We start from the raw sequence: 19,032 nt of genomic DNA on the forward strand, positions 1-19,032 counted from the left end.
CTCCGAACAGCACCACTTCTCTCCCGCTGGCATATGGCGACCAAAGCTTATTGCCAGCCTACAATCGGCCGAGAGAGATGACAAATGTAACTGGTTACGGTCTAGCTCGATCAAATTGGGAACTCATGTCCGCTAATCTTGTGTGACGAAGCTACGATGCGACGAGTCCCACGCTGTATTCGCGGCCCCCAACAAGGCTGCAACGACTACTCTCTCAACGTGAGGGAAGGAAGAGACTGACAGCATCGATCAGGTCGTGGAAAAGTCGAGTGAAGGCGGGCTCTCTCCGAACTGCAACAAATATCCCAGCTGCGACGGCTTGGGTCATGTTACAGGTACATTAGGATGCGCAAATTGCGTACCATTAGGCGATAGGTGTTGCTACGCGCACAGCGAACGAGAACCGAAACCAGAGCATCTCCTTGCGGCAGATCCCTGAAAGACGACTCGGGGTTTGCTTCGTGAGGTAAACCGATGCTGAGTTGTGGCTGGCGATCTCGACAGGGGTTCGCGTCAGTGCCTCGGTCTGATGGAAGTCCCGTCCTTCGGATCAACTCATCATCGTTTATTCAGCTACCAGCGATTTGTCGCGCCAGAGAGAGAGAGAGAGAGAGAGAGAGAGAGAGAGAGAGAAGCCCTGCTGGCCAAGTTCTTCCAGCAATGGCAAGTGTAGGCGCCGCAAGTTCAAGGTTGCTGGAATCGATCTCACTCTCGAAGGGAGTTGCGGTCTTCCTCCAGCTTGAGCGGTAATTAGCGCACGCTCGCGGCTGACAGCGTGTTTTTGGTCGTACGTTCAAAGAACCTATTCATGAATTCTCCGCCTCCTGCTATCCATTACTTCGGTTTGTGGATGGTATACTCCGTACAACGGTCGTCCAGCCTTCTTTGCGGGGCATGTGGTTCTAGCAACCTAGTCCCTTTGGTGTTCCTGGAGGAGGCTGTCTTGGAGTTGGAGATTCATCAGCAGCGGGATCTCAAGCATCTTCATCAGGGAGTCGGGACCCTCCATTCGAAGAACAAGCGCGTTCTCGGTGGATCTTTTGGCTGGTCTCCCGCGTGGCTTCAACAGAGTTGAGGCTGTTTTGCGGTTCCCCTGAAGACTCCACCGTCAACCACCACCTTGCGTCGAGATGGCAGCCGCAGGCCTAAGCTGAGAACCCTACTGCTGTGCGGCACAAGCTCGATGAGACTGATGTTCTCGCGCGGAGGTGTTATCTGATTTCATCTGCCCCAACGCCCTGGCCGGACTTCAGAACGGCGGAAATCGCCGTCGCATACCATACCCTTATTGACCGCCATTCGCAGAGAGGCTGGCAGATTTCGAGACTACCTAAACAATCAAATGCACGCTGCGCAGGTCTTGCAAAATGACGAGCAGGGGTGGCTTTTTTCCCTTACCTGACGCGAGTCATGATGGATAACTACGTCAACAGATCGCGACGCTTCCGACCTTTTGTTCTGTACTACACTAGGCGCAGACGTTACGTTTCCTTTCTATCAACCCACTAATGGAGAGAATTCTAGCCATCCGTGAGTTGGCTTGTCACCGTCACCAAACTACCATACACTATCAAGCTCTGACTCGCTCGTATCCGAAGGACAGCTCGGAAGCCGTGAGCCCATGTCCATCCAGTTCCGCTCAGCGGAAGTACGTACTCACAAAAGTGCCGGCCGGGAATCCCAACTTTTTCGCTAGTCAGGCTTTGACACGAGCAGGTGTGTTTCCTGCTCCAAATACCCCTCACGAGGCCTTTGCGAGTTGGCGGTACGGCGACACCCTGGGATCGCTCCATCGAATCAGGGTCTTTGCCTGCTCGATTTGGCACAGTGCTTCTAGTGCAGCTGGATAGGATACCAGGCCGCTTGAGTCGACAAGTCGAAATATCCCCGAGATTACAAGGATTAGGAAACCAGTCATCTTGCAGCGACAGCTGGACCAAGACGCTACGAACACAGCTGGCATGGAAGCATTTGTTCCCGTCGACCGCGCCCTAACGCAGCAGTGACAGCGTTGGTCAAATAGCAAACCTATCGTCTTTTTCCGAGAAAGACGCCGTGGCCGCTGCCGCCGCCGCCGCTACTTGTTCAGCAGAGACAGACCTTCGGCTACATAGGCTCACGATCACTCAGTTGCTTTGGATAACATGGCGAACCATGACGAGGTCGCGTCAAATCTCCACCTCGAACAGCAGACCCACGATAGTCCACGTGGGAGCGGTATGCGAACCCATGCCCGACCGTCTATGAGAGGTTGAGGCAATTCCTTCTCGAAAATTCGTTACGTACGGTTACACAATAGTTATGCAAGCATCTGAAGGGACACACGTCGCTAGGTGGCCACACCACTCACTCGGCGCGGTTACTTCTAAGCTGAGGCCTGAAGCTGAGTAGGGCTGCCCTGTGCCACACCACTCCAAGACGCCCCTATCCGTACAGTGTACGGTATAAGCGAATCGGTTCGGGTTTGTGCCAGCAAGCAGAATGCAGTTATGCCCTGCACCGGGACAGACTTGTAAAAGCAGGGCTTCTGCCGGCTCCAAGTGGGGGGGCAGTCGGGGGGCCTGTTTTTCGAGTAACTGGCGCGAGAAGCGTCGGGAATGCAGCTCGTCTGATCTGTCGTTCGGGTCATTGTCTCCAGCTCCAGCCTTGCTTGTTTCATTTGTGGCTGCGATGGCTAAGAGATTGAGGGCAAATTCGCAAGCCCTATCTGTATTCCATGTTGCAACTTTGGGGCACCGTGCAGAGGTGAACCAGCCTGCCGGCGAGGTGAGCCATGCGTCTCCCTATTTCGGCAGGCAAGGGGATCGTAACAATATCGACGATGGATGTTCCTGCAATATCAAATTGTCATTTTGAATGGCAGGCAGCATCTCCGGTCCGTGGTTTGAAGGACGCCTCACGTCCGGGATGTGCAACTCGGAAGCCCTTCACGACTCAGTCAAGCCTAGGTATGACGACAGACTTTGAGTTAAAGGACCGACTGATTCAACATGCTTCGATATGACATCTCGGCCGGGTGCCGATCATGGAGCTTTCGTCAAGTTCATCTCGCCAGCGTCGGCCAATCTCACGGCTTTGAAGGGACGACTCCTGACCAGCCTCAACCCCGGGTCCCACGGCCGTGTATCACAATCTTTTTCAACGACGCGGTTCTCTTCCGGGTGGGTCCCCCGCGGGTTGCGGAGGGCTTGCGGACTTTTTTTCCTAGCTGTGAGAGATTGGAAGCAGCGTTGCAGTACGGATATCTATCTCAAGATGCAATTGCGTCATTTGCTAACAGTTCACGACTCAAGTAAATTCGACAGAGGGTCTTGCAACTTGTCAAGTCAGATTGACGTCATAAGCAGTAATCGTGATCTTGGGTCTGGACTTTTATGCAGCCATCACAATCCTTATGAACGACTGAGAACTACAGAGACGATGCCAACGGTCGAGCGCACCCGTTCCGCGTTCCGCCTCTCGTTGTAGTTGACAATTGCGGTTCCGCTTGCGGCAACCATCAATGCGCAACTCCAAGAACAGCCATCCTTGACAGACCCGGAGGCGGCATTCTACCGGACTTTTAACCAGAAGATAGACTACGTCTATGAATTGGGAGATGAGCTCCGGTCGCAATGCCCGTATGCGAGATTGGCCGCCATATCTTAACATAGGTTTTAGTCGCTCTCAAACTTTCACGTGTCTATGAACTCTAGCATTCTTCAAACTATCGTCAAGAAACCCGGCCAACCTGCCTCGCGTTGTGCAAAGAACGAGAGTTACATGGAGATTGTTTAGGGGAACCCCAGTTCACTCTGGAGTACTCCGTATAGATACACATTGTGAACAATACGCAGCATTGCCATGGCATGACTGTTTCGGGAACTCCCCGGCCGACATACGTAGTACGCGCAATGGCCTGGCAACTAACCACGTAGAATGGCTTCTGGCGATCGGATTGGGGGAGGGAATGCAGCAGAGACAAGACCATGAATTGTTCTAGTCGAAACAGAACCCCTATTCTGTCGCATCAAGGAGCGCAAGACGAGTACGCGCACCGCCCTAGTAAGGGTTAAGGGAGCAAGGGCAGCACGTCCGGCGGCTCTCCTCGAAACAGAACTTCTAATTCGGGATTCAAGGTGAGGGCAGACCGCTTTCGAACTACAACGTATCACACCGTACACTCGTCGGTGATGGGTAATACTGTAAGGATGTCTCCTGATGCGTTTTGTTGCGCTCAGTGTTGCTGCTATCCGCTATTTCCGCTGCATGAGCGTTGCTAGCGCTTGCCACGACCAGTTTCGCCCCTTGCGACGAAGCACAGTAGTATTCGTGATTTTTCTTGACAACCGTGACAACGTGGATATGTCAAGCCAGACGCTAGAGCTTCGATCGAGCGTTTCCAATGTTCTAGAGGCGAGGCTATGTTGCGCTATATGCTCTCGAGACCCGCACATGCCGCGTACCGGGCACAAGCCGGATGAGAAAATCAAAAAAAAGAAAAAAAAAGAAAAAAAAAAAAAAAAACAGCACCTGGCACTTGCATTGTGGACATCCCGGGGGAGGAGACTGAAAGGGAGGAGGTCCATACGGATATCGGACGACGAGATGGTCTCTCGCGTCGACCACAGTTGCCGATTCCCCGACCTCATTCGAGGTTCCCCAGTTCAACGTGCGAGCCTGTAGTTCCTTCAGAGGGCCGCAGGCGGTTGTTGCCCCTTTGCTCTTTGACCGGGCCCCCGGTGTTCATAGGAATCGGTGGCACAGGTGGGTAGGTGAGAAGCGGTCGCCACTTGACAAGGTTATGTGGAAGATATGTGGAAGACTGGAGGCTCTCCGGCTTTCGTTGCAAATGGGCGCACTTTTTTCTGCTAGGCGCCTGGGCTGCTGTGATACTGAGATTCTGGAATGCCGCGTGCGAGGTATTATGTGGTTCTCTGGCACTCTGGCACTCTGGCACTCTGTCTAGTGTACGGAGTAGAGACTCACATATTGGATTGTGAGTCTCTCTGTGCGATTACCGAGCGAACTAACTGTGTGTGCCTGTGTCTGATGTTTTTTTCCCTGCCTCTTGTTGAGGCTTGTTTCTGCATGACGGACCGCGTTTTTGTGGGTTTTCGCGCGGCCCCTTGGGTGATGTCTCGGGGGTGTTCTGCCGCGTGAAGGGGGGCAAGGCCAAGCACATAGGCAAGGGAATGAACCGGAGCAGACGAAGACATAGAGAGAGCACGGTCACGGGGTCACGAGCAACGAAGGGAGGGGGTGCGCCCATGTTCGAGACGACGGAGGAAGTGAAAGGTTGAGTTTAGTTCAGGTATTGGAGGAATTTTGGATTATCTCGGGTATTACGAGAGACGAGACGAGACGAGATGGATGGGTTGCTTTTCTTTTTGGTCTGTTCTTTGGTGGTCATTTGGAATCTTGAACGGTTATTTGGTCGGAGATTTGAGTGTTGGTCAAGACGTAAGGAAGCTTTTGTGGGAGATGAATTTGCGTTTTGCGACTCAAGTCTTTGACAACTGAGTCTGAGCGAACATTGCAGAGAATATACAAAAGTTACGGTGGGTTTCGATGGGAGTGTGTAAACCTATGCGTGTGAATCGCGATATCGACATTTGAATATGGCCAAAAATCAGAGTTGAGAGCAGTATTCTTTCATCACCGGAAACACCCCGTATCTAACTGCGCTCTGTGGACTCTATAGTCTTGAGTGTAAAGAGCACTGAACATCAAGAGGCAGATTCTCTCTCGGTGGAATTACGGATATACGGACTTAGCGTTCACAGTGTGTAACTGTGTACGAAGTATGTATATCTGTTTTGTCACCCGACTCCTTTCTCTCAGTGTTTCCTCTCACCCCCTTCTTGACCGCCGTCTCGGTGTTTTGCTACGAACTAGGCTATATGATAGGGGTGTGTGTGGTTCACGATCGTGACCTCACCTTACCTCATCCTCGAAAAAAAAAACCGCGTGACTAACCGTGTGTCCACCGCCCTTCGGGTTGGGGTCAAGGGAAAAGAGGGGTAAGGTAATGCTGGTGAAAATTCTGCAACGCGTCTTGTTTTTTTCTTATGTTTCTCGTGACTTCCAAGACTGGTTGGGAGAAAGAGGGAGAAGTGACACGGTAGTTAGCAAGCAGTCTTGGGAAGCAAATTCGGAGTCTGGCGGGTGACGAGGTCATGATGCGTTTTTGGTGAAGAAGCAACGAGGGGGAAGGTGACGTTTGATGGAGATGGAGGCGGGCGACTGGTTAACGGAGACATAAACACCTTCTTCGTTGTTTTATATCAATGTTGAAAGTAAAAAGTGAAGAAGTACATATGTATGTCCCGAATATAAAAGTAGGTTTTATAGCAAAAGATCATTGACCAGCCTGGGGGTCGAACCCAGAATCTCCTGATACCTATCATCTCCCACATGTACTCGTCCAGCGAGAGCCGCACGATTTAGTAGAAAGGGTCGTAGTCAGACGCCTTGCCATTGGGCCAACCGGCCGTTCGTTATTGGAACGTGATAGATCTGTTGCGGGATCTAGATTTGTGTGGTCCCCTTCGCGGAGGTGGGTTGATCTTTGTGGGCTTTGTGTTTGTGGACTCGAAGGTGGGCGCGCCGCCGGCACGGGAGGATTCTCTGGTGGTGAACGGAGTGGACCGTGGAGGGACGGGAGGGGATGTGGACTTTTCTGATGGAGATCTGCTTGGTTTTAAGTCATGGGTGATTTGATGGATATCGTGGAGGATGTGCGTTTTGGTCTTGGCTTGAGGTCCCAGTTAAACCACATGAAGTTGAAAGTTGCGTGTGGGAAGATCACGAGGCTGTGATCATGGTCGGTGCAGCTTGAGCGAAACTCGGGATGTCCCTCATGTAGGACTGAATGAAAAGACAACGCTGCAACTGCTTGCTCTGACTGGGTTCTAGTATCTCTCTACTCGAACCGCACGTCGTTGCTTCTTTGCTTAGACTAGAGCGGCAGACGTGGGCCCGTGAAAACGGCCTGAGTGTTGAACTATGAGAACTCTGGTGAAGAGCATAACGGGCCAGACCTCTTGGTAGCGTGGATCTATTTGGCTCTATCTCTTTAGTCCCACAAGTGTTTGACGAAGAAGAACATCAGGTTGCCCTCTCCGGTGGCGCTCAACGTATCCAAGACGCGTCAGAGTCATCATAGCGGCTGCTCCGGCTTCATTACGATTCCATGTCTTCATCGAATCTCAAGTTGGATCTTGCTAGAACTACGGCGTAGATGGCTGTTCTTTTGCTTTGTGGAATCGAATCACTTTCCTTCATGGCGCGATCCATGCTGGTTTCTGCAGATATTCCTGGAGGATTGGTCTTGAAATACTTTGCGGCAATGACTCTAGACAAGGCTACGGTGCCGAGACGTCGAGTATGAGATAGGCCACCCAACTGACAAATTAATAGACTACTGCGCTGAAGGCATGTTCTTCTCGGTTGACAGTTACCCAAGGCTCTTTGCCTGACGCATATTATGATATTCAATTAACCACGTACAAGTAGAGGCATTTCCAGTGTGAGAAGACGGAGACGATGGAACCCCGTGATGTGGAAAGTTTGACTTCAATCTTTGATGATGACTTCCAAAGACACGTATGTGGTTGTTTTGTTGCTGATCCCGTGATGAGTCACTTGTGGTTTCCACAGTCACGTTTGGGAGTGCTACATTATCCCAACTGAAGCAGCCACGAAGGCTGTAAAGCCCGAAGAGCTAACATGGGAATAACTAGGAAAAGCTGAGTCTGCCCCAACGAGCCGTCTTTGTTTTATATTGAGCTAGATATAAGGTCACTAGGATATTCAGTCCATCTCTTCGGTGTGTGAAAGATGAAACCATGTCCGAGAGGGGGGGACGGAGGTGACGATGGAGTAAGAGCAGTTGTGACAACGGCTTGGTCCAGCAGCTCTCCTCATACGCAATGCCGCAAGGATGAGTACAAGTGACATCTCAGCTTCCGAGCTCTCCGTGAGGTCAACGTCAAAGGTAGTCGCAGGCACGTAGGCGGGACAGAAGTGAATGGCCGGGCAACGTGGACACGAGGAGTGTTGGTCAAGCAGAGCTTCATAATGTGAGAATTTGGCTTCTTAGACGCTGTTCCTGGGACCTACGAAGAGTGCCAGTAATGAGGGTAGTATCGTTGCGGACTTTGTTGCCGCAAAGAAGCGATGGTTGAGTCCATCCCATACATCATTCCACCTAGCCTCCCCTATCGCAGTCTCAAAGACCCACGTGACCGGCCACATTGAATAAGAGAGTGAGCTGGTCACAAACCTCATAGATTGCTCGTGTCACACGATGGGACGACAACGAAGGTTCATACAGTAATAATCTTGCCTCCTTCAGGGTTGGTTTCCAGTCTACTGGCAATCTTTGGCGCTGCCTCTTCTGCAAAGTCGTTCCTGGCTCAATTTTGATTGTGTTCCAATGGCCTAGAGCGGTCTCGCATACGTTGATATTCCAGACAATAGTAATGTTAATATCATACCTCGAATACATAAGGAGGCAGGAAAGAAGTCAAGAAGAGATCTCGAAATTGGGTTCAGAACTCCTTCATTTTCGCCAGTCAACGACTTGGTTGATACCTCGGCCCTACATACTGGTAAGTGCATATCGACGGCATCACTTTGTGGAGATCGGACACCGCATGACGTGTGTACAAGTACTAGTTGCCTGTCTTGAAAGGGAGTATGTCCAAGCTATGCAAAAAAACACTGTCATCGTTTCGTCTCGCAGGCCTCTTATCATCGCCACGAGAGCACACTACTTAAACTGCATGGGGTCTTTGATGGTACGACATTCCGATACGGCCTTCCCAAGATTACATACAAAAAGCCCATCGAAGCTTTGGTACAGTCCGGCTGTGACCTATCTAAGATATTTCAATTTATCTATGACGAAGTCCCCGGAAAGCCCACATAAGACCTAAGAGATGAGCAGACACAATCCTCGCCGCCGCCTAGCATGTAAAGAAAGCCCCCAAACACCTGATCGTCTCCCCTTTTGTTTTGTATTTCGTCGTACTTGTCTCGACTTCGGACGTGCTTGTAGATTTCTCAGCCGGTAGCTTTACCCAGAGAACCAACAACCACCCCGGAAGGAAAATTCTCTGTGCAAACAAATCTGGAATTTCATTCTCTCATTCATGGGCTTACACTCTACCCAAATAACACGGCATACACCTAACGTGACTGGTTTCGTACACTTCATTTCCATCTTCTCCTCCTTACAGCCCCTGAGATCATCCTCACCTCGCACACAGGAGCCGTTGTCAGTCATAGAGTTTCTTCTGCACCTCTAATCTATTTTGACACTGGGAGGGGAAATGCTCGTAAGGCCTGCTCAAGACGAAAAGGTGTTAAACTCGCGCTCAACCCGCTCAGAGACTCAACCTGAACCTGGACCAGTGAAAGCTGCTTGCCCAGAGGCCCAGGTCCCTCGACTAGTCGGTGAGCATATCTATATCCACCCGGGCTTCTATCACAAAGTAGAGAGGAAAGGGCTCTGCTGTGAATTTCCTCGCATTCACGTCCACCACACTTCAGCAAAATAGAAGTTTGCCCTGAATTGTACCAAACCCTGCAACAGAGGCCTCATCAGGCCCAATGAACCCCCCCCCCCCCAAAAAAAAAAAAAAAAAAAAAAAAACAAAAAAAACCTGGAGCTCTCCATATCAAGAACGCCATCTACAGACTGGCGCGTCAGTCTACTCCCGCGTCATTTTCCTCTGAGCGTAGTCTCTTGGGTAAGTCTCAATTGCACATGAAATTTCGTTCATCGGCACGACGAGATGGATTCAAGAGTTGGCAAGTTAGCCTCGGCGGAAACGGTACATGTATTTGTCGTCACCACCAATTCCGAATTTCAAAACACCTAGCTTTCACCGTGAGGAAATCAGAACGAGACGTCAACTAACTCATGCGTACGAAAAGAACAGAGGAGAAAATATATGGACAAATTACCTCCCTCATTGGCTTCTCCTCAACTATTCCCTTCTCCCTTTACCCCCACAACACACACGTGATTCAAAGAGAGGAAATTCCCAGACGGCTATACAAAGAGGACCACCGAACGCCAACCTACAACACGGGAGCTCTTACTGCTAGACAATCTTCAGACGAGTTTTCACTCCCAAGGCCAAACCATCTTCCTCTCCGTCTTGGTGAACCCTTTTTGGGGGGGACTTTTGGTCCTCATAAACAACCCTCTTCCACCATTACCGCCACCACTCCAAGGCCTTTCTTCTTCAGTCGCCGGAAAGAAAGGAGCGTGAGTTCTATCGCTCTTCCGAAGTTCCAGTAGACAAGGATGCATCACCCCCTGAGAACTCAGGATAGCTCGAGGGGTGGGTGTGGAGGGGTGGGGGGGTTGGTTTCCTACTCCAATACACAAAGGCCGAGATATCACCAAACTAGACAAGAGAACCTCAACCGAGCCGCGAGGAAAGGCGTCACAACGAGGCGGGGGCAAACACGGACACTCGGGATTCGGTCATGGGCTAGCGTCATCTGCTCGAACCGTCGAAGTGTGTTCACGCAGCAGACAAAATTCCGAAACAAATTTGTATAGTGTAATCCCGTCGTTGACCAAAGTCTCTCCGGCTTGTCCCCTGCCTTCGACCCATCAACGAGTCTTGTAAAAGCTACGAATCGAAATTACTTGTAGATACGCAGATCCTCTTGGTCAGGAGCTGATAACAAGAATCAAGCATCACGCAAATGAAGAATTTGCCCACTGCAAAACCAATTGCAAAGTCTGAAGGATTCTATACCTATCCTTTCCAGAGTATCGTACAGGCCGGGCTGCCAACTCGTCATAGTACAGACGAGAAAACATCCTAGACGAAAGGCTAAAGGGATCTTCGCAGGCTCGCTCGCAGTCAGGTCCTCTCTCCCTGCTATCTTCTCTCTCCCTCACTCTCTGTGCTGGTATTCGTTCCCCTTCTTCATTATCAAGCAAGAAAAACACAATAAAAAGCATCCCTCCACGCCTCACACCCCGAGGTTTTTTGATATGTCCCTAAAACTCCAGAACACAATGTGTGCAGCCTTGCTACAGAAAAAGAAACGTGAACAATGGACCGAGAGGCGGTCAATGTCACAACCTGACATAATTCCCATGCCTGCGCTGTTGCCGCCGTAGTGTTCAGGAAGGGCAATCTAACCCCCCTGAAGGACTTGATGAAACCAGAAACCAGTCGTCGCCGTGTTCGCGCAGGCCAAATCTTGGAACTACTTGAGCATGGAGTGGGTGCGAATGCCCTTGGGGCCAAGCTCGCTACGGAAAAGTTAGCAAAGCTATAATGATACGGATAGTGAAGGTAATGGAGAGGAAACGTACTTGTAGTCGACTCTGCTTAGGCTGGCTTGACGCTGAGCCTCGAGACCGGCCATATCGAGATTGTGCTGGCAGAAAGCGATGCGCGCAGCAACCTGCGCCCCCAGGAACATGGCCTCCTCGAAGCCGTTCTTGTTCCACTCGCTGAGGTAGGTGGGCAGCGTCGCCAGCTTGATACTCGTGGGCGTCTGGCTGTGGAAGTGATGGCCCGCAACGGAGTGAGTGCCGTTGGGACCGGCATCACCGCTGGGACCCGGAGTGCCCTGGTGCTGAGCGGAAGCCGTGGTCGCGGCCTGAAGCAGGGGGTTGACGCCCGAGGAGCCGGCGGCGGCATTAGCAGGGAGCTGGTGTGGGGCGCCCGTGAAAGAGCCCGTAGGAGTCTGCGCACCGGTGCCAGTGGGAGTCGCGATGTTAGACGGCAGCTCCGAGGTGAACATTGTCGCCGTGCTGGGAGAGATGAGGTGGCGAGCCAAGAGGGTCTGGACAATGTTGTCCTTCAAACCGCGGAGGCGAGCGCCATTGCCGACGAAGACAAGGTTGTCCCAGCACGGAGGGCGCATGTACATGTCGTCGATGCCTTGAATAGTGCGGTAGATTGTGGTTACAATGCGGTCGATCTCGCCACGGTCAGCAAAAGTGAAGCGCTCGAGACCGACCTCAATATCGCGGCGGATGCGCTTGGCCTGCATCTGAGGAGCACCGTTGGTGGCGGGAGAGGCCTCTGCAGGGATCGTAGCGGAATGGCCGTTTGTGCCATTCGTCTCGGGAGCTGCACCATCCGTTGCCGCTGCCGGAGCCGAAGACTCAACGGGCTTGACGTCGCTCTCGGCGGTAGCAGGAACTGTCGCATCGGCGGGCTTGGTGTCATCCGTCATCTCAACGTCCTTGGACTCAGTCGCGCCACCCGCCTCTTCTTTCTTGGACTCTTCCTTGGTCTCTGGTTTGGGCGGCTGAACCTCCTCCATGACGACCTCTTCGAAGTGGAAGGTGTTGTGAGTTCTCTTGGAGTTGGGCAGACGAACCGGCTTCGCAGCCTCGGTTTCTTGAGTAGCCTTGGCTTTTCTGCCACCCTTTTGTTTCTCCTTCTCCTTCTTGGCGAGGAACTCACGTGCATTTCCGCTCGTCACAATGGACGCCACATCGAGAACACCCTCCTCGGCCGCCTTCTCCTCAATCTCCTCGGCGGCAGGAACAATCGGTTGCGCAGTCGGTGCGGTAGTGGGAGCCGCCTCGGCAACAGGTGCGCTGGCAGGAGCTCCTGCCGTTTGAGCTGTGGGGAGATCCATGAGAATAGAGCTGTTTGGCGCATATGGTAGCACCTCGCAAATGTGGCTCTTCTTCAGCTGCTCCGCCATGTCGTATTTGAAGTCCTTATCCTTGAGCTTCTCAAGGAGCTTGCGCGTGAACATGTCTCCGCCCGAGATGAAGCGCTCCGGGGTCGGGGAACCGAGCTCTCCATGGTTGACCACGCGGCCGTCGTGTATACATGTGACGTCGACCTTTTCGTAACCAATATCCACCACAGTGAGACTGGGCCACTTGAGGCCGTACTGGGTAGCGATACCGCTGTGGATCATGCAGAGGGAAGGGGTGCGAGTCTTTTCGAAGATATAGCGCGCGATCGTCTCGGTGTCGGGGCGGCACCATTGAGGCGAGGCCATGAGCATGATTGGGGTATTGTGGTAGGTGGTGGTGAGCATGCTGTGAACATGGTCAAGGAACGCCAGGAACGCCTCCATATTAACAATGCGACCGCCTGTTATAAGACATCAATTAGCAGCCCAAACGTGAAAAGGAGCAGCAGCAACCGAAAAATCGCACCTTGCATAGGGTAGACAGCTCCTTCGTCCGAGTCGGTATCCTCAACCCACTCGTAGTCATCATCGTCGGTCCGCGGACCATCGATGGCAAGCGCGACATTGGCATTGGCCTTCTTGCGCTTAAAGGTGTGAAAGGGCCGCCACTCGTCCGTCTCAGCGTCCTTGAACATGCGTGTCGGGATACGATGGACGGGCGGGGTGAGCTCGCCGCATCCCAGCTGGGCCATGGTGGTCTTGCTGCCGGGACAGATGATGAGGACCTGGTCCTCGCGGAACTTGCCCGTCTGTGTCGACATTTTGCCGGCGCGCGAAGCTTTCTAAGCACCGCTGAGAGTGCCCGTCAAGTTGTCGTTGTTGTGCGCGGGATTTCCTGGCGTGCGCGGGGTTTTGGCAGCGCCTTTTCTCGGAGTCTTCGTGGGGGTAATGGGAATCGTGGGCTGGCGAGGGCGCGGACGAAGTCGAGTCGCGTAAGAATTGGCGACGTGCTCAGAGTCGCTATCGCTGTTGCTGCTTCTGCTGCTGCTGCTGCTGCTGCTGCTGCTGTTGGCACCTGCGCTGCCACTGCCACAGCCAAAACTGGAACTGGCTGGGAAGGTACCATGGATGGTCCGAGCCACAGACATCGCATCATTGTTTCTCCGAGCTCTGCAGCCATTGCAGGCACATCCCACTTTGGTGTCTGAGTTGATTCTCATCTTGAGATATGTTGGGGTTGTGATGTTTGTGTGTGAGGAGAAAGAGGTTGATGATAATTCCGCAAATCTCAAAGTGTTAATGGAAAAGAAGGGATTGAGGTCAAAACAGGGCATGGAGCAAACCACCACCCAAACGGACCACCTAGGCAGAGAAAGGCACCCGGCCCTTTGCCTCGAGCTCTGCCGACTTCACCTTCATGAACGGCTTCACCTTTGTACGCAAGGCGTGTAAACATGTGACTTCACAATGCGAGTGCAAGATCTGGAATCACGGCTAGTCAGATTGGTCTGAATGATTGATCATTATCTTTAGGCAATAAGTCGAAGACTAGGCTATCTGTCCTAGGTGACCAGGGGCACCCCTTCTATAGCAGTCCAGCTCCATTGAATTCTTCACAGCAACTTGTCTGCTGTAAAGCATCGCCCCGACATCTACACACAATCCGGTCTCCAATTCTCTTGACCTCGTTGACCCTCAGGTACACTCCTGTGCTGGCCTTCCCCATGGTATGGTGTTGTTGGTGCCTCCTTTTGCCGGCCTATTTGTTCTGTACACTCATAAACGCCTTTTGCCTGTCATAAAGTTGGTCGTTATTTATAAACTGTGTGGTATCCTTAACCGAGGATTCCAGTCCCAAAATGTCCCAAACGCCTGGTACACATCTTGAGTGATGAATGTGACACCTGAAGGACCCCCAAAAGGTGCCATGGCGCCTGTGTCGCTGAAATGACTAGAAATAAACAAAAAGAAAAAAGAATGGTATCATGCGACATTGACTGTCTGGGAAGTGATGTGTCTCGACTCAAAGCTTGTAGTTTCCCTCAGGGATGTACCCAAGGGGTTCATGAAATCTTCCTCATCCGGGAAGGCTCCAGGTGCCATGGGCGTCGCCTGCTCAGGCTCCTGGATTGTAGGGGTTTGAAGGGATGACACATCCTCTGTTTGTGACCTCTCAGTCAATGCAGACTCTGTTGTCTTCTTCTCATCCTCGAAAACATCCGGGGCCGTTTCTTGAATCGATGGAATATTGTCCATACCGCTTCGGATAGAGGCTGAATCGATGGATTGTCTCGGCGAGAGGGTGAAAGAGGCCTGCATGGGGCTGTGAAGATGGCTGACGTCTCCGATGTCGCTCTTGCTGGCCCGAGAGGTTCTCATGGGGCTTCTGGCAGGCAGAGGAGGAGGGATTCTTTTGGGGATGGTAACCAAAGCGCCCTTGGCGTGAATAGGGGCAGCCATGACGACTGCAGCAGGCTGAACAGCTGCAACCTCGAAGATAACAGGCTCTTCGAAGTCGTCGTCTTCTTCCTCATCCTCCTCATCATCAGCATCGACCTCTGGCTCATCCTTCTGGATATCCTCCTTATCGTCGTCGTTTCTGGAGATGATGCTAGCATCGTCCTTTGTGTAGATGCTGGAAGCCTTGGTAGCGGCGTCATCCATAGTGCTGACATCAGTGCGCAGGTGGTCATCGCTGTCAGTCATGACGGTTCCTTCAATCGAATGGCTTCCGCTAATTTGCCTCAACGGAGTCAAGTCAATCTTGGTGTAGTCAACCTCCTCAGGCTCCTCCTCTTCCTCTGGCTCCTTCAGAACGGGAAGGCTATTAATGGAAGCGCCATCTTCGCTCTGGCTCTGGCTCTGGCTAGGTGAGGTGAATGGCGTTCCTGTCTGGTTTGATTGTGTCCAAGCCTCGGACATCTTAGTGCGGCTGGTTTTGGTAGACATCAGGCTCCCTCGGTTACTCTTTGTCGTAAAAGTCTCGCCGCTCTGCCTGAACTTTGAGAATACTGGGCTCGAGGGAACAGGGTGGAATTCGAACTGGTTGCTCGTAGGTCGGAGGCGTGTGCCAGCCTCTCGAATCTCTAGTCCTGCCATCTCCAGAGCCAAGACACCGAAAGGGTCAGGGTCCTCAGTGTTGGGGATGCCGAAAGGAGTCTTGGGTGATGCTGGCGAGCTCCTAGGCGTTTCTATCATGGCGTCTCCTGGTGCTGGCAGTGCCGAAAGCTTCTTGAGGATGGCTTGGTCGGCATCGATCCTTCCTTCCGCCTCCTTAATGACTTCGAACAGAGGGCGTGTCTCCTCCACGTGCCTCGACACATTGCCTGCAACCACGTCCATCGCTGTTACGTTGCCACCGTAGAATCTCTCATTTTCGTTGGCTCGTTCCGTCAAGATGCAGCCATTCAAGTTAACGTTCTGAGTCTGTCCTCTCGCCTTCATGTATGTCAGAACGGTGTTGTCGAGGTCCTTCCACCGGCTGTCGACCTCTGTAGATTCCAGTGGAACCAGCGGTCCACAAGTGAGGCCGATGTCCTCTCCCAAAGTCAGAGTTGGTTTAGTTATTAATGATTCGAGGGCGGCAATGTTGTTGATTACCAGGACACAGTCGTAAATGTCAATGCCCATAATAAAGCTTAGTGAAGGCGTGTGGAGTAGGATGCCCGAAGGTGGCGACCAGGTGCCGTCAGCTTTTCGAGCAATAAGGATGCCTGAACCGCCTGATCCGGTCATCCACAGGCCGGATCGCATGCAGGTGAAAATGGCGATACCTGCTGCATTTTGTAGGATGCGGGAGGGGATCTTTTTGAAAATCCGTGCTGGAGTTTTTGGTTCGGCGTTGGGATCGCTACTCGGCTGGTCGTCCAAAGGTGCGAGGAATCCGTCGGCTAAACGAGCACATTGGTGTTAGTGAGGAATCGCGGCATGATGCGGTCGAGCTTCAGCAATATCGTGAATCTCGCCAAAGCATACTCACAACAAAATGACTTTAATATGCGAGCGGCGCGCTCGCATTCGGCATCGAGGGTAGCGGGCCAGAAAGCCTCCCGACCAATTCGTGACGTTGTCGCTGAGACGAGGGCGTTGGTGGTAAGCGGCGCAGGAGGCTTGCTGGACCAGCGAAAGACCTTGTCGAGAGGAGATTTGATACTGCTTGCGGTGACCACACTGCTTCGGCCATTACTTGTGGTGCTGGCGTTGCTGGTCCGCCTCCTGGCTTCCCAGGATGGGAGAAAGCTCGAAACTCGTTGCATGGTGTTCGTGGCCCAGATTGGCGGTGGTGGGCTTATTATGGGTGTTGGTGATGTCTTCCTGTCCCCGTTCGCGGATGAAGACGGGGGTACGAACGCAGCGACATGCGTCAAGGTATTCTGCGGTGTTGCTCATTCACAAACACCCAGAAACTCCAGCTCTTACTAGATCCCGCCGGTATGGGAAGAAGTTGAAGAAGCAAGAAATAAAAGGCAGATGAGAGATTGGGGGACGAATTGGGCTTTGTTAGACAGGATCAGTCCAGGTCCACTGGGGTCAACTCAGCCTCCTCCACTTTGCGAAAGGCCGGGCGAAGCAGCGATTTTTGCAAGGTGCAGCGCAGGAGCGACAGCGGATGGCATACGGTTTGTAGCAGCGGCAGACTCACGGTTCACCACCCAAAATGCAGCGGGAACTTGAGATGGGAAGGGGAGGGGGGTGTCGTGGACTCGTGGGTGTGTGGGAACAGTGTGTAGGTTGCGGGCCAAGCGGGGAGCAAGTGGGTGTGGTGGTTGCAGACGGGGTGGGCGGAATTTTGCTGCTTGGGTCCTTGAGAGAGGGGCGTGGTTTGCCGACAAGGGAGGGGACGGGAGAGGCCTTGACAGACTTCAGAGAGAGAGAGAATGGCGAGAGGGAAAAAGGAAAGGTCTGAAAGTGGTTGCGCGCAGGTGACGTGGGCGACGAGGATGACAAGAGACGAATGATCCCTGTCACCCTTGTTCGTGGACGGCGCCGGGCCAGATGGGCCATGGCTTGCTCGGGTCCAGGACCAGCATTTTGTTTTTTTTACACCAGACCAGACCAGAGCAAATCAGACAAGACAAGACCAAGTTCCTAAGACCAGAAACAAGACCTAGCGGTTCGCAGGCTTTGGTGAGTCTTGGACTACTTGAACGGCAGACCCGGGGCCGTCAGGATTCCGGAGAAAGCGCCCGGTGGAGGCAAGAGACGCGCTTCACAACATGAGAGAATGGCGTAGAGGATGAGGCGAGTATCCGTAATGAGATCGGGCAGTTCAGGTTCTCATTCTCAGCCAGAATGGGCCGCTAGATGAACTCAGCCAGACAAGCCCGGGACATTGAGGTGCTGTAAGTTTGACAAGGTACCTCCACTGTCTATCTGTTTCCATACGTACTTACTGTGTGGTGACCTGGTAACCTTATTCAAAAGCAGAAGTGTCTGTTTTGCCCTGCGTTGAGTAATTAGGTGTTGCCTCGTGCGCAGAGAGGATGATGCGATGACTGAGACTGGGGTCAGGGGACCTCTACGGCAGCGGGAAGATGGCGGGATGCAAAAGGGTGAAGTCTCTGAGGTAAGGGTGACCACACGTGTTTTTCACACGATTCACAACTGGGAGATGTTTGTACCTGTCACCTACCACCTCATCAAGTAAGGTACATTCATACTTGGTAGTGCGGGCATACATCGCGGCATACGTTGGTAGACTCGAATCAGGTAAGGTGAGGAGAAGATTGAGAAAATTGGGTGAGCAACTGACCCAAAAGTCTGGCCCGATTCAGCACATGCTTTAGGTATCTGATGCCTTTCAGGTTTGCACATGTCCCAGGGTACGTCAACCTGAGGCGGAGCCAAACTCTCAGCTGAGGTATTCGCAACCTAACCGCCGACTGAATCCGTAGGTACCGAAACTTGGAACTCAATACGTATTCGCACCTTAGACGCTGAGGTGCGTACGAATTCCTCAAAATGATCAGGCAGGCACTACACGAAGTAGTGCAGCCCACGACAAACATACTCACGTCGATGATGAGTTAGGTACCGGTATCCGTACGCGGGACTAGGACAGAGCACACTGCGTCAGGTACTTACCTTCGTTCCTTGGCCGGGGGTTTTCATCAGCGCTGCAGCTCGGGCAGCCTTCACTTGCCGGTAGCTCCACGGTCTGCAGCCTGACCTTGGAGCAGTGGGAGCGAACTTGGCTACAACGGGACTGACAGCAAAGTGCATGCATTGAAGGATGACAACACCGTCCACATCTGGCACCAGGCTAGCGTGACTAAGTTGCTTCCTCCCACTCAGACGGGCCACTGGACATCGAGATGTGATGTGATGTGAGGGGAAGAGGAGCAAACTATGCAGTGCTTGACCGAGCTTGGGGGCGATATAGCGGATTGTATAGAAACGTGCAAGCAG

The 19,032-nt window shown here is 52.5% G+C and overlaps 4 protein-coding genes across 4 annotated transcripts; all 4 read right to left on the bottom strand.

Annotated features, from left to right (window-relative positions):
* Nucleotides 1–1,520: 1,520 nt before the first annotated feature.
* CPAR01_16418 (uncharacterized protein) lies at nucleotides 1,521–1,793 on the bottom strand (the record flags this gene model as incomplete). Its single annotated transcript, XM_060500663.1, has 1 exon — nucleotides 1,521–1,793. The coding sequence occupies one exon, from the start codon at nucleotides 1,791–1,793 to the stop codon at nucleotides 1,521–1,523; it is 273 nt and encodes a 90-aa protein (XP_060340576.1).
* A 9,430-nt stretch (nucleotides 1,794–11,223) lies between these two features.
* CPAR01_16419 (uncharacterized protein) lies at nucleotides 11,224–13,445 on the bottom strand (the record flags this gene model as incomplete). The annotated part of the gene is made up of 3 exons (XM_060500664.1): nucleotides 11,224–11,269; nucleotides 11,333–13,085; nucleotides 13,151–13,445. 3 exons carry the CDS (start codon nucleotides 13,443–13,445, stop codon nucleotides 11,224–11,226), a joined length of 2,094 nt encoding a protein of 697 aa, XP_060340577.1.
* Nucleotides 13,446–13,466: 21 nt separating this feature from the next.
* Nucleotides 13,467–13,844, bottom strand: CPAR01_16420 (uncharacterized protein; the record flags this gene model as incomplete). The annotated part of the gene is made up of 1 exon (XM_060500665.1): nucleotides 13,467–13,844. The coding sequence occupies one exon, from the start codon at nucleotides 13,842–13,844 to the stop codon at nucleotides 13,467–13,469; it is 378 nt and encodes a 125-aa protein (XP_060340578.1).
* A 763-nt stretch (nucleotides 13,845–14,607) lies between these two features.
* Nucleotides 14,608–16,880, bottom strand: CPAR01_16421 (LAS seventeen-binding protein; the record flags this gene model as incomplete). Its single annotated transcript, XM_060500666.1, has 2 exons — nucleotides 14,608–16,514; nucleotides 16,604–16,880. 2 exons carry the CDS (start codon nucleotides 16,878–16,880, stop codon nucleotides 14,608–14,610), a joined length of 2,184 nt encoding a protein of 727 aa, XP_060340579.1.
* Nucleotides 16,881–19,032: the final 2,152 nt, after the last annotated feature.

Source organism: Colletotrichum paranaense (assembly GCF_030867605.1).
Source record: "Colletotrichum paranaense strain IMI 384185 chromosome Unknown Scaffold_25.1, whole genome shotgun sequence".
NCBI lineage: Eukaryota > Fungi > Ascomycota > Sordariomycetes > Glomerellales > Glomerellaceae > Colletotrichum > Colletotrichum paranaense.